This window comes from Trachypithecus francoisi, unplaced genomic scaffold (assembly GCF_009764315.1).
Source record: "Trachypithecus francoisi isolate TF-2019V2 unplaced genomic scaffold, Tfra_2.0 Lachesis_group9, whole genome shotgun sequence".
Lineage (NCBI taxonomy): Eukaryota > Metazoa > Chordata > Mammalia > Primates > Cercopithecidae > Trachypithecus > Trachypithecus francoisi.
The window spans coordinates 23,830,374-23,844,634 of record NW_022681474.1 but is presented as its reverse complement, the minus strand read 5'-3'; the positions used below and the strand labels follow the sequence as shown (position 1 = coordinate 23,844,634).

Sequence of the window (14,261 nt, the reverse complement as noted above, 5' to 3'; positions counted from 1 at the left end):
AGCCCTCCCCGCCCTACGCGGACTCGCTGCGGCCGACTCCGCCGGGGCAGTCGGGGTGGGGGTGGGGCGGGGGTTCCCCGCCGGAGAATCCTCCCCCGGGGCTGGCGGCGGGGGCGGGGGCGGGGGCGGGGACGGAGAGCCGGGAATGGAGGATTAGGAAGGACTCCAGCTCGGCACGAGCGCGGCCCGCGCGAGGGATCCTGGGTAAAAAGTGGCCGCGCGGCACCGGGAGAGAGCGGAGAGGAGCCGGGGTCAGAGGTCAGGGCCCTGGCGCCCCGCGAGCAGAGCCCCCTACGTGAACGCAGCGAGCAGGAGGAACCTTTTTGTTTTCAACCGCGCCAGCATGCTCCCCTATTGACCGAGCTGCTTTTCCTGGGCTGCTGGGGAGAGGAGCTCCATTGCGGATCTCCTAACCCCACCCCCCCTTCCACCGCCAACACACTTCCCAACTCAACCCTTCCTCTCAACTCTCATCCCAGCCCCCCGTCCCGAGCTTGCAATAACGCAGTAAATTTGCTTTAACAACAAGTGGGGGTGGTTGAATTTACTCCTCCCTCTCCTCTCTCCTCCCCCTCCTCTTGCTGCGGCTCTTGACACTACTACAAACCAGGGCTATAAACATAAACATGTGTCACTGTAACAGGGCAGGTAATATACGGATTTTGAGGTGGGCTGGGGTGGAGCGGGGCTTGGTCGCCGCTTGGAGGGCAGTAAAAAATCGCGTTTCACGTGCTCGACGGCTTTGGGGACTCTCCCACACATCGATCCATTTATATAATGCCGAAGGCACTCGGTCACTTATTCAGCCACGCAGACCCACAAAGGCAGACGCGGATAACCAGCGTACCCCAAAGCAAATGCATTTCAGTATGAATCCCTCTCCTTTCCCAGCCAGTGCTGCCATTTATTCTATTAGCAAACAGTAACGTGATACTTGAATCCCCTTTGCTTTTTAAAAATTCTTTTCCAGATAGCCATGAGCTCATTTTTCGACCTAGATAATACATCTCTCCCATAGCCACTACCTACACATTTTGTGCGCAGAAACCCCTTCAAACAGCAAGAAAGGCTATTTAAATGACTGAGTTCGAAATCTGGTGTGCAAAGGGTTCCTTGGGCTTTGCCTCCGTGCATTGAGCAACTTCTGCTGCAAGTTGCTGAGACTGGCGCGGTGGAGATCCGCCACAGCAAGACTTTTTTTATTGTTATTTAGTCTATATCTGCCTCTCAACTTTTTTCTCATTCTTAGTTCAACAAGCCGGCAACCACTACTTAAGGTAGAGTAAAGCGCATCCCTTTCCAAGCTTTTTGGCTTGAAACGGAGGGAGATACAGAAAATGTTCAGATGGGGAAGTGGTTCCCTTTGTTCTTTCATTGTTTCTCTACGAACTGGTGGATACAAGGACAAACACTTACCTTCTCTTCTTTTTGCTCCAAAAACCAGACGTTCCCATCAGCCTTAAAATACACAATCCACCTTGAAAGTAACTATGGATGTCGGGAGAGTTTGTATTCCATTCTTTTTCGCTCTCTGCCCTCTTTTAGCGTAGGATTAAGTTGCCGAGCACGTTGCTGCAAGCTGTAACCCCCCCACCCCCCACCCCCGCCTTAGTGAATCGGTCACGTTTAGGACCCTCTAAGTCCATCCTAATTCTGCCAGTAGAATTGAGGATATTGGAGCTCTAAACTTTCAAAAGGAAAGGGGCCTGCAACTCTCCAGAAAACTTACAAATATCCCGAGATTTTTTACCATTGTGTTTTTGCACCACATCACCAAACAGTATTTGCCAATAAATAATAGATATGTCTTTGAGAAAAGTATTTTTTTAACTTTATACTTAGCAATGCGCTGCTTAGACAGATGGAGTAAAAGGCAGGCTTGTATCGGCATTTAATGGAATGAGTGCGTTTTCCATAACGTTTGTTGTGCCATGTGTTTTTTTTAAAACAAACAAAACACTACCCCAACTGAGAAAGGAAGTAGAAGTTTGAATTAAAATGTTGTGGAACAACTTTAAAGGAGATGTTTACTTGAAATTTATTAGTGTAAAAATCGGCCTCAGAAGTGAAAAGTAAGCTTTTCAAAGTTAAAAGACTTAATTTTCACCCTATGATTCCATAATAAAAAAGCGAATTTTCTGGTTAATATGTGATACTGTCAGTGTTGAGTGTCTAGCCTTTTGGGCATTAGTGCCCAAACCTTGCTCAAATCTGATACTGATGTGATTTGCTGATGTCATGAATATGAAATGATACTTGTGTATCCATAAATTCGAACTTGTGATTTTTTAATTTATTTTTCTTTTCTTTTTTTTAATCTCCCGCTTTTTTGTAGGTTCCCAGTAGCTGCAGCAGTGAAAGACAGTGATTGGCTCCAGTGCTCCTAGAAGGATTTGGGCTGAAGCCAGGGGAACAGAACCAGAAGAGGATTCCCTTTCCAGAGACCATCAGGCTCCTCATGTCTTGTCTCTCCTCTCTCCCCTCGTGGTGGCTCAGGATTTCAGTATGGCTGAGCAGCCCATAGGTAGGCCTCAATGCTTGGTGTCACCACTTCAGTCTCTACATGTTTGGCCCTTGTATAAAATAAACAAAAACTTGGGCAACCCTAACAAATTGTGGTTCTGGGTATTTGTGTATTATTTAATATCTGAAGGTCAAACTCTACTTTCTCTGATTTTTTTTCTTTTGCATTCAGATCAATTGTGAAAGGCCCTTGTGTCTCATAGGAAAATATTGCAACAAAACAAGATAATTGGGGGGAAAGGCGGTTGCAGTAGGAAAAGTGGCTTTTCTTTGATAGCATTTAATTGGAATTAAAAGATTCTTGAGCTGTAAACATTCTTTATTTATTCAGCACACATAAGCAGGCATTGTTTTATCACTATCATAATTATGGTGTCCTTTAAACTGGCTGATAGCAGGAAAGATAAGGGAATGTGCTTGCAGATTCAGATCAAGTCTCACTCCTTTATTTCTTTTCCTCCCTGTCCCCTTCCCCCCACCCTCCCCATTCCTTCCTTGGTCACTAGGGTCCCCCACAGCCCTTGAGATGAGAAGAGCAGGAAGATTGTGGCCTGTTTCTTACATCATGAAAGTGATTTGTACCTCACTCTAATTTGATGCAATCCATAACCTCCTTGTCTCCTATGTTTATAACTGGTTTTCAGCTTGCAATATATGTTATCTGGAGGTGCCTATTGCTCACCTGTGTAAAGTCTCATCCACTAGGATTTGTTGCTTTACCTTTGTCTAATTTAGAGAGCACACTCTTAGGGCTTCTTCAGAACAAAGCCTCACAAAAACCCCTTTACCTCCAAGGATTTGCAAATTTATAAAGGCTGCATTGAATTCAAGATGGGTCAGGGGGCAAAAAAAGGGTAGAAGGTCACTGCATTTTGATTATGGGTCAGTACACAACATGGCATATACCCTGTGTCCCAAACTTCTGTTAAAGACAGGGTTTTTAAATGCCTAAGAACAGAGGGATGGGCCCTTTTGGAGACTTACCCTGATTTGTTTAAATGAACCAGAAAGAAAAAAAATTAAGGGAAATATACTAAGTTATCATTTGTTTCTCAATTTAGCCATTTTCTACTCCTCCATTCCCATTTTTCCATACCAAAAAGCAGAGAAGATGTGATATTAGATAAACTTAGCTAAAGAACTGTTGAGATTTTATTGTCTTATATCCTCAACTAATTCAGCCATATGAGACTTTATTATTATTTTAAACTTTTATCTTGTGAATATTATAGTTACTTTTAGTTAACAGCACAAGGGCCTTCTTTTATTCTTTTAACCAGCATACTTACATTGTTGAGGCCTTTGTGATGTTCCTTACTCTTTTCTGTCTGAATTCACTTTGAACAAAATGTGCCCAGCAATCACTAAAACAAATGTATATGGTGAAGAGTTGCGGGGGGGATGGGGGTGATCCTCATTTAAATTATGTATGTATGGGTGAAAGCTTGGAAGGAAAAGGATTATTTTAATGCTCTTCAATACTTTAATTATATGACAGTTGTAGTGTAGAAATGCAAAAGTACTCTTAGGTTTTCCTTCAGGTTTTCAAAAGAACTTTCCCCATTAGTAAACTACTCCTGCAAATTGCTATTGCATTTCCCAGCTAACCATTTAAAAGACTGTAAATGCCGTGTGCATTACTTCGCTCCAGAGGAAAGAGGTCAGACTGAATTGCAATGGTATTTAAACATAAAATATAGTGAAAATAAATCAAAATAGAGCATCTGAAGGTAAATCTAGTACATTCATATGGAATAAGTAAAGACAAATATGTTCATATTTTCATGGCCCTTCACTTTAAAAACTGAAAGTGCTGATTTTTTACAATAAATGCAGAAGTAAGTGAACATTAGGAATATATTTCAATCTGTATTTGCTAAAGAGGATTTTCCTTTTGCAAGCAGCTTTGTTTCCAAAGCTAAAGCATTTTTTTACAATAGTGTGTAGATTAGGCATTCCTCACTGAGTAAATAATCACATTTAATTAAACTCAATGCATATTATACATGTGCCTAAATTCACAATAATTCCCTGGACCCACAGAGAAGAATATAGATATAAATGTTAATTTGGACATATCTATCCACATATGTACATGCATTTGAGAAACATAGAAGTTGATACATCTTTTCTTAAAAAAGAATTTGAATACAGTCCATTATCTGAATTGGGTTCATCTTTGATTGTAGAGGCAGCTGACATGGTCAACAAATTTATCAAAGAAACCTCCTGGCTTTTGAAGAATAGTACTTTATACATCTGGATCTGCACATCAGGCAAAGTAAGTAAATTATTGCATAACTTTAAGCATAATTGATAACAGACACCTTTAATTTTTCATCCCCATTCTTTTGGCCAGCTTTCGCATTAATAATCTAAGCCATAAATGTTGGTAGCTATTGATCGAAATCCCCGGTGTGCATGCAAATCCATCTTAAAGTCCCCTGCCTTTCATGTGTGAGCACTCAGGGGCCTCTGCTAGATCTTTTTATCGGGATCGACCCCCAATGTGCCTGGAGAAGACCCCGGATATGCAACGTGTGCTGATGGCCACAAGAAAGCTGTCTGTCACATTCTGTGTTTGTGTGTGTATGTGTGCGTGTGCGTGTGTGTATGCACTCACTCGAGCAAGAGTGCTGGAGCCTAACACACACATACACACAAGGATGGGGAAGTTAAAGGAACAAAAGAATGTATTAAGAAGAAAGATGTGTAATAGTAGTATTAAAAATGTATAAGTGTAAAGGTGTCTGAGTGTACATATAGAGATACTTGCACAAAGTCAAATCCCCTAGCCTTTATTTTTCTCTATTTCACTCAACAGATTTGCCCTTAGTTAAAAAAAATATATATATATATGCTACTAGTTTTCAAAACCACCTATATTACCAATAATTTTAAAGGTGGAAAGAGAGGAAGAGAGAGGAAAAGAAGAGAGTTTTGAAATGGCTACTAAATCATGTTGCTATGTGTAGGAGGACTGGGGGAGGGGGGAAGAGAGAGAGAGAGAGAAAATCTAAACAGGAATGGAGAACAACTGAAACTACCTGGAAAAAAAAAAAAAAAAAAAAAGATGCTCTAGCCAACCTTTTGTACTGTCTTCTCAAAGGCTTTTTCTGAGTTTACTATTTCTTGGCTGACTCTTTGGTCTAAATCTTAAAGCTGGGGGAGGGGAATGGGCGGGGGTGGGGGTGGGAGGGAGAGGGCTGGCAGTACTATATAAGTGCATCAGAAGGAATTTTAAAACGACATTATTGTTGCTGGCAATAGAAAGACTCTGGTCATTCTACTTTTAAAAACAAACACAAGCATCTGCTTTTCCTGAAAACTTCGCTTTCTGCTTAAACCTTGTGCATTTTGCCTCTTGTGAAAGTGAAAGAGAAAAACGCGGTGTAATAGATCCAGATGCAAAAGAAAGCCAACTCGGTGGATGGTATTAGCTGTGACGAGGCATTGTTCATTGCTGCCTCTCGGTTACGTTTAAAGCCTGAAATATCACGAGATCCATTCAATGATCCTTTTTTCATTCAAGGGACAAAAATGTAATTTGCTGTAGCTCTGATTTCTTGGATGGAAATGCTAGCCTTAGATTTCAAAGGCAAGAACTAGACATCGCGGTTTGTACACACATTGATTAAGTTGAAGAGCGGCGATTACATCTGTGCTGAGTGCAACAGTAGTTCAGGGGCTGACTTTTCAAATCCCAACCTCCTGAGTTACAGACTGTCTTAAATAGACTTCCTTAATTTCCGGATGCACTTCTTGAAATTCCCAATTCTCTTCAAAATTCCTGGGAAATTACAAAGGAGATGAGGGTGGGGGTGGGGAATTATGGCCGAGATTTCATCTTGTCAAGCAAACTACCTTTTTGTATGTCTGATTCCTCTGTTTTTATCTTTCTGTTTTCTTTTTTGAGCCATACCTGCTCATGCCAGCCAGACCAGAGCAGGGGAAGCTGGAACTTTTGAATGTGAAGAAAGAAATTATTGTATAATTTTTTGTCTTGCAGGCTCAGAAATATCCGTTTATTCTTTTAATCACGCGGATGTGTCTATTTTTGGAGGAACAAGGAAACACATAAATGCCTGAGTTGCATTTATGTTGTAGTTGCAAACACCGAACAGTTAAGAAGATTTTGCCGAATTTTGCAAAGCAGCCAACGAGCCGCCTTGGGATCGTGGTAATGCGACTGGGAGGACCCTTGCTCTCATTTGGCAATATGTTGGATATCCTTGAAAATGACACCAAAATATGCCTTAATTTGACTAAGAAGAGGTTAAACCACATTGATTTTCATCCAAAGTGATTTTGTTAAAGCAGATGCTTGACTTTGATGGAAAAACTGGGAGTTGTGGAAGATTCACCCAAACTACTAACCCAAAGCATCACAAACCACTGAAACAGTCTGCATCGTACATCAGCACTTCCTTTTCATTGTTATTACGTAAAACCTCTGGAAGCACCTTGGGCGTTTGACATTTTCTTTTCTTTGCTGCAGAAGGAAGCAATCTGCTCCCTGGAATTCTGACCTGTGGTGAACAGGACCCTGGCAAAGGCTTTGCTGGGGACTCTTGGACGATCCCGCCTCCAATCCAGTACGGTTAATTGTGGAAAAGTGTACACATTTCTGGCTTATCTATGCTTTGTTATGGGTCTGACGTGAAACTACCTCCTCCCCACCCCACCACCCAGCAGAGAACCGAAATCCAGTTGAATTGTTACAGTGTTTCAGAGCTGGAGCCTTGAACTGCTTCCCTGGTCAAATAACTTTGTTTCTGGTTGTAAAAAGGCATTTCAGGGGGAAAAAAAAAAAAAGGAAAATCGAGAGAAATTCCAAACGTAAGTTCGCACTGGGGTGGTTCACGGGGCGGGTTTAACTTTGGAGCTCCTAGCCGGTCTTCTTCCCCACTCCTGTAAGGGAAATACCAGGCTATTCTGCACATTTTCGCTTAAGCTCCATTTTCCAAAAGGAAAAGGGGGTGGGGTATATCTCTTTCGGCTTGATAATGTTTTTTAAATGCTTTTCTTTGAAATGATAATAGCTGTACCGGTAAAATGCAAATAAAGGAAAAAATAGGCAGTATTTCTTTAAAGGCGAATATACGGTGCGTTTTTTTTTTTTGGGGGGGGGGGTTTCTTCCTTAACCGTACACACACTGCTTCTGATGAAGTCTGTGAGTCAGGCTGTTTCTGAGCTCCGATAGTTTAATGGAAAGATTTATATACCGACTGTATTATTTACTTTGGGAGGGGAGGTGGCAGTATAAGGGTATGCTAATTAGTGGGAGATTTTGGGGGGAAGGGGTGGAATATCAATTTTTATTGCATCACCTGTCAGGAGTGTCCAATCAGCGCTGGCTTTAGGGGAATTAATTGATGAAGGTGTCTCCGGACGAGCTCACTTCACTCTGTCATTTTATTTGTAGCTAAAGCAGCGGCGGGAATAGCAGCTGCATTTCTTTTCTCTTTCTCCCTTCACATTCCATTATCATAGTGCTCCAATGGAGAAGGAAGGAATAGAGGGGCCCAGGTACTGATCTGCATCGGGGACTCAGACCAACACATTGGCAGATCAGAAACCGGATGGTTTTTTCCCTCTTTTTTAAAAAAACGAAAACAACAACAACAAAAAAGCAAGAATCAAGTCAGTGTAATTTCATGGGGTTTCCCCCCCCCAATAATTTCGCCTAGAGTTTGGCACTGCCTTCGCCGGGAATAACAGTCTTTGTTATTTTATTAGCAGGATGCCTTGAGACACACGCAGCATCTGGCGGAGGATTAACATACATACATGTGTATGTATGCGTCACGTATATATTTACTGCAAATGGTGGGGATCATTTAGTGCCCGAGATGGGAGACCTGAAATCAGGTTTTGAAGAGGTGGATGGCGTGAGGCTCGGCTACCTCATCATTAAAGGAAAGCAAATGTTTGCCCTCTCCCAAGTCTTCACAGATCTGCTGAAAAACATCCCGAGGACGACCGTGCACAAGCGCATGGATCATCTGAAAGTGAAGAAGCACCACTGCGATCTGGAGGAGTTGCGGAAACTCAAGGCAATCAACAGCATCGCCTTCCACGCAGCCAAATGCACGCTCATCTCCCGGGAAGACGTGGAAGCGCTCTACACCTCCTGCAAAACCGAGCGCGTCCTCAAGACCAAGCGCAGGAGGGTCGGCCGGGCCCTGGCCACAAAGGCGCCGCCGCCAGAGCGCGCCGCCGCGGCCAGCCCCCGCCCGGGATTTTGGAAGGACAAGCACCAACTTTGGCGGGGCCTGAGCGGAGCCGCGCGGCCCCTGCCAATCAGCGCGCAGTCCCCGCGCCCGGGCGCCGCCACCGCGCGCCCCGCCGCCCATCTACCTCAGATTTTTAGCAAATACCCGGGCTCGCACTACCCGGAGATCGTGCGTTCGCCGTGCAAACCCCCTCTAAACTATGAAACTGCCCCGCTCCAGGGAAACTACGTCGCCTTCCCCTCGGACCCCGCTTATTTTCGGAGCCTGCTGTGCAGCAAGCACCCGGCCGCCGCCGCCGCCGCCGCCGCTGCCGCCGCCGCCGCCGCCGCCGCCGCTGCCGCCTATTACCAGGCATCCGCGGCCGGGCCCCAGCCCAAGGCAGGGGCGGGCGCCAGAGGCCCGGGAAGCCTGAGCTACCGCTGCAAACGCAAGCGCGGCGGCACCAAGGACTGCTTGCTCGCGCCCCACGCCGGCGCGCGGCGCCTGCTGCTGCTGCCCAGGTCCTACAAAGCCAAGGCGGCCGCGGCGGCGGCGGCGGCGGCGGCCGCGGCGGCGGCTGCCGCCGGGGCCACTTGCCTGGAGAGGTTTCATCTGGTCAACGGTTTCTGCCCGCCTCCGCACCACCACCACCACCACCACCATCACCACCACCACCACCACCACCGGGCCCAGCCGCCGCAGCAGAGTCACCACCCCCCTCACCACCACCGGCCGCAGCCCCATCTGGGCAGCTTTCCCGAGAGTTGCAGCAGCGACTCCGAGTCCAGCTCCTACTCGGACCACGCGGCCAACGACTCGGATTTTGGCTCCAGTTTGTCCAGTTCCAGCAACTCTGTGTCCTCGGAGGAAGAGGAGGAGGAGGGAGAGGAGGAGGAGGAGGAAGAGGAGGAGGAGGAGGAGGGGGGCAGCGGGGCCTCAGATTCCAGTGAAGTCAGCTCGGAGGAGGAGGACTCGTCCACCGAGTCGGACTCCAGCTCCGGCTCCAGCCAAGTGTCAGTGCAGAGCATCCGATTCAGGCGTACCAGCTTCTGCAAGCCTCCCAGCGTGCAGGCGCAGGCCAACTTCTTGTACCATCTGGCCTCCGCCGCCGCTGCAACCAAACCCGCTGCTTTCGAGGATGCCGGCAGACTTCCCGACCTCAAGAGTAGTGTCAAAGCGGAGTCGCCGGAGGAGTGGAATCTGCAGAGCTGGGCCCCCAAAGCGTCTCCGGTGTACTGCCCGGCCAGCCTGGGGAGTTGTTTCGCAGAGATAAGGAACGATAGGGTATCTGAGATTACATTCCCACACTCTGAAATTTCCAATACTGTAAAGAGAACTGACCTGACAATTAACTGCCTGGCAGAGGGGGCCTCTTCACCTAGCCCAAAGACAAACAATGCATTTCCACAACAAAGAATACTCCGAGAGGCTAGGAAATGCCTACAAGCAACTCCTACTACACACTGTGCAGATAACAACACAATAGCTGCTAGATTATTAAATAATCATTCTTCAGGAGCAGAAGCAAATTCAGAAAAAGATTCCAAAATCCTTCATTGTCCTGAATTTGCTACGGATTTGCCCTCTTCGCAGACTGATCCTGAAGTGAACGCTGCAGGAGCAGCAGCAACTAAAGCCGAGAATCCCTGCACTGACACAGGCGACAAGACATTGCCATTTCTGCACAATATTAAAATCAAAGTAGAAGACAGTAGTGCTAATGAAGAATATGAACCTCACCTTTTTACAAATAAGCTAAAGTGCGAGTGCAATGATACAAAGGGTGAGTTTTACAGTGTGACTGAGAGTAAAGAGGAGGACGCCTTGTTAACCACAGCCAAGGAAGGTTTTGCATGCCCTGAAAAAGAAACTCCTTCCTTAAATCCACTGGCTCAAAGTCAGGGCCTTTCATGCACTTTAGGTTCTCCAAAACCTGAGGATGGGGAATATAAATTTGGTGCCAGGGTAAGAAAAAATTACCGGACACTAGTACTGGGAAAGCGACCTGTCCTTCAGACACCTCCAGTCAAACCAAATTTGAAATCAGCTAGAAGCCCTCGTCCTACAGGTAAAACTGAGACACATGAAGGAACACTGGATGATTTTACAGTTATAAACAGACGCAAAAAGGTAGCCAGCAATGTAGCATCAGCAGTGAAAAGGCCATTTAATTTCATGGCAAATTTTCCTTGTCCACCATCACTCATTATTGGGAGAGATGGGGACTTGTGGCCGGCGTATTCATTAAACACCACTAAGGATTCTCAAACTCCTCACAAGGCCCATCCTATATGGAAATGGCAGCTGGGCGGTTCTGCAATACCTCTTCCACCTAGTCACAAATTCAGGAAATTTAATTCATAAAAATGTTTTGGAAGATATTTTCTTGAAGCATATTACCTTCCTTTTGTTGTAAACTGCACAGGATGGTTTGTACAAGTCCGTTAATGTGTTACACCCCCTTTGGAGTCCTGGTTTATCGCATTTTGAAGACAGAAATCGGATTACTTTTTTTCCGTTGCGGGTTTTTTTTTTTTTTTTCTGGAGTAGGGTGGGGGTGGGGTGGGAGAAGGGTTGGTTTACATTCCACAGACTACTTCAGGCTAAAGACTCAAGTAAAACTCAGTTATTACCGTAGAGCTGGAACACTTTACTGTTTCAATGCTAATAATGCACCCGGTACCTCAATTCAACTGCTACAAATAAATGTCAAAAGGTTGAATAATAAATATTACAATGAGCCATTAAGTTTATGCACTAGATTTCAGAGCTGAAAGTGTAACTGTTAATTCAGTGAAAGTTTGTTAGGTTACGTGGTTACACAGTGAGGTGAAGTGAGGTAGCAAGAAGTTTCTGTGAGCCCAAAATGTCATTTTCTGGAGCTCTTGTTTGTGGGGTATCTTTTTCTTTTGACTCCCCTCATTCTCTCTTCAAGAGTAGTTGCACTTAACTTTTTTTTTTTTTTTTTTTTTTTTAGTGGAAAGATTGGGGTGTGAGTCCTGATTAAATGCTAGTAAAAGCTGCCTCATACATACTGAGTAAAATAAATATGGAATTGTATTTTTTTTGTAAAGGGTGTGATTTTACTTTTAAAGCCACTCCTTGCAATTGGAAAAGTCCGTTTTGTGTTCTCACCCAAAGGTTTTAAATAAGGTGACTCTTACTATAGTCCTGCTTATCTTGTGGTCTAAACATGACTCTTCAAACTCCCAAAACAATTGAAATATATATATATATTTTTTTGTTGTTGTTGTTGTTGTTTTTTAGGAGGGAGTCTCGCTATGTCGCCCAGGCTGGAGTGTAGTGGCACAATCTCAGCTCACTGCAACCTCCACCTCCCAGGTTCAAATGATTCTCCTGCCTCAGCCTCCTGAGTAGCTGGGATTACAGGTGCGCGCCACCATGTCCGGCTAATTTTTGTATTTTTAGTAGAGGCAGAGTTTCACCATGTTGACCAGGCTGGTCCCGAACTCCTGACCTCAGGTGATCCGCCTGCCTCGGCCTCCCAAAGTGCTGGGATTACAGGTGTGATCCACCATGCCAGGGCTGAAATATTTCTCTTAATAGCAGAATATGTTATGGTCGAATTCTTGATAGTGACAAATCAGTAAATACAACCAAGAAAAAGAAAATGAGAGGTCAGAGTTGCAATACCCCAAATGAAAAATAACAGTTTTTTCAGGGCTTTTTGGTACCAGAACTCAGGCACTTGGATTTTATTACCTTATATTTTTTCTGCATCTCTCTAAAACTTCTGTTTTCAGACCATCCTGTGTATAGAGCAGGAGAGTTTCTACTGCAAGTGACAATCAGAGGTGACTATCTATATTTGCACTTAAAATCAAAGTAGTTCAACATGCAAATGCTAGGGTCTAGCCCTGGATAAGGGCCATGCTGGTGTACTGTGTTGTGATGATGGAAGCAGTAAATCAAAATTATGGAAATTTGCACTGTTGAAAAGCATGCTTTAGCTTTATTTTCAATTAAAAACACTGTTTAAAATTCCTGGTTCCATACATTTCTACTTATTCCAGATTGAAGAACGGTTAACAGGATTGAATGGTTTTGTTGACATTTTCACTTGCAATGTTTTTACCTGAAAGAAATGCATTTATTGGGTGTAGTGTTTTGTTGTAATATGGTGTGACCGAGGCCAGTCAGGTTCTGTGCAAAACACTGGTGGATTTCTTTCTAAGTAACAGCAAAACTTTACAAACTTGTTACAAATCAAGTAGGAAAAGTTTCAGGCTTAAGAAAGTGAAGCAGAGATCAGTGATTGTTTTAATGAAAGTTGCATCTAATAATTTCTGGCCCACCTCCTTTAGTCTGACAAATTATGTATCTCAGATCCTTGCTATCTGAATCTAAGAAGTTGCATCTATAGATCATAAATCACAAAACAAAACAAAACACCAATGAAATGTTTACTGTGTGAATTTAAGTCACTATTTCTCATGGAAATTCAGTCTATTGTTTTTGTTTTTCCTTAACCTTTTAGTTCCTATTCCCTTTGAAATTTTCCTTTTGTCTATAAATGTTTCAGATAGATCTGGATGGCCTCAGCCCCTAATTGCTGAATATGCTCTGTGGTTTTCCTCTTATTGTAAAGGACTGAGGCTGAGAATACCTGCATCCAAATATATTTGGATGGAGTAAACAGATGCTTTCAACTGCCTTCCTTCCTTTCCTTCTTGAATGTTGCCATGCCAGGTGTAGGTTCACTGGATTATTTTTTATTGGAATGGTAGATATGGTCAAAGTAAAAATTTGGGGATGGTATCCTTGAATTCTTGTTTGTATATAATTCCAAAGACCAGTCCATGTTATAGTTAAAGCCCCAGAAAGCTAAACAATTGGCTTTATAGTCTGAGTTCTTTTCTCTTTGGAAGGCAATACAGAATTTAGATGCAGTAAGTTGTCCTGAAAAATCAATCTGTAAAAAGTGTGACACACACATTGGAAGTGTGTAATTTCTACTCTTTAATTACTTCTAAGTTAAGAAAGTTCAAAGTACGGTGACTACTACATGTAGACTAGTACTTCTCTTGTTGGCTAAGGACTCATTGTTCCTAAATTATAAAGCGAGAATATATTTGAAGTCTACAGATCTTGGGTGTGGAAGGACTGTAAGATGGAATAAGCACAATTTAAAACAAATATACCCTATGGAATTTCTGACATAAAATATTGGCCTCCAGCTTTGACACTTAGTCTCTAACCCTCATAGAATCAATAGTTTCAGTTTATAGGAGCTGGAGAATGAACAGCATGGAGGCCGAGGCTTTCCAGGGTGATACCAGCAAAAGGAAAGAAATTAAATAGTCAACACAAATTTCGCCCCACAGTACTACTATAAGCCAGCCAACCACAGCAAAACCTGAGTTAGTGCTTCTGTAAGGAAAGTGTACCAAATAGTATGCAGGAACTTGCAAATACAAGGTATTCTCTCAATTCCTGCTAGCCCCTGAGTTGTTTCCCCATTCTGATGTGGGAATTATTCTCAGTACTGCTTATATTATTTT

General features: G+C 43.8%; 1 protein-coding gene across 2 annotated transcripts; it reads left to right on the top strand.

Annotated features, from left to right (window-relative positions):
* Nucleotides 1–131: 131 nt before the first annotated feature.
* On the top strand, nucleotides 132–12,741 carry SKIDA1 (SKI/DACH domain containing 1). 2 transcript variants are annotated; one of them, XM_033209552.1, is made up of 5 exons: nucleotides 132–258; nucleotides 1,250–1,277; nucleotides 2,336–2,524; nucleotides 4,713–4,804; nucleotides 6,533–12,741. In XM_033209552.1, the coding sequence occupies exon 5, from the start codon at nucleotides 8,377–8,379 to the stop codon at nucleotides 11,101–11,103; it is 2,727 nt and encodes a 908-aa protein (XP_033065443.1). In that variant the 5' UTR covers nucleotides 132–258; nucleotides 1,250–1,277; nucleotides 2,336–2,524; nucleotides 4,713–4,804; nucleotides 6,533–8,376; the 3' UTR covers nucleotides 11,104–12,741. The 2 variants fall into 2 exon arrangements, with proteins under 2 accessions (XP_033065443.1, XP_033065444.1); XM_033209553.1 differs by lacking the exon at nucleotides 1,250–1,277.
* The last annotated feature ends 1,520 nt before the right edge of the window (nucleotides 12,742–14,261 follow it).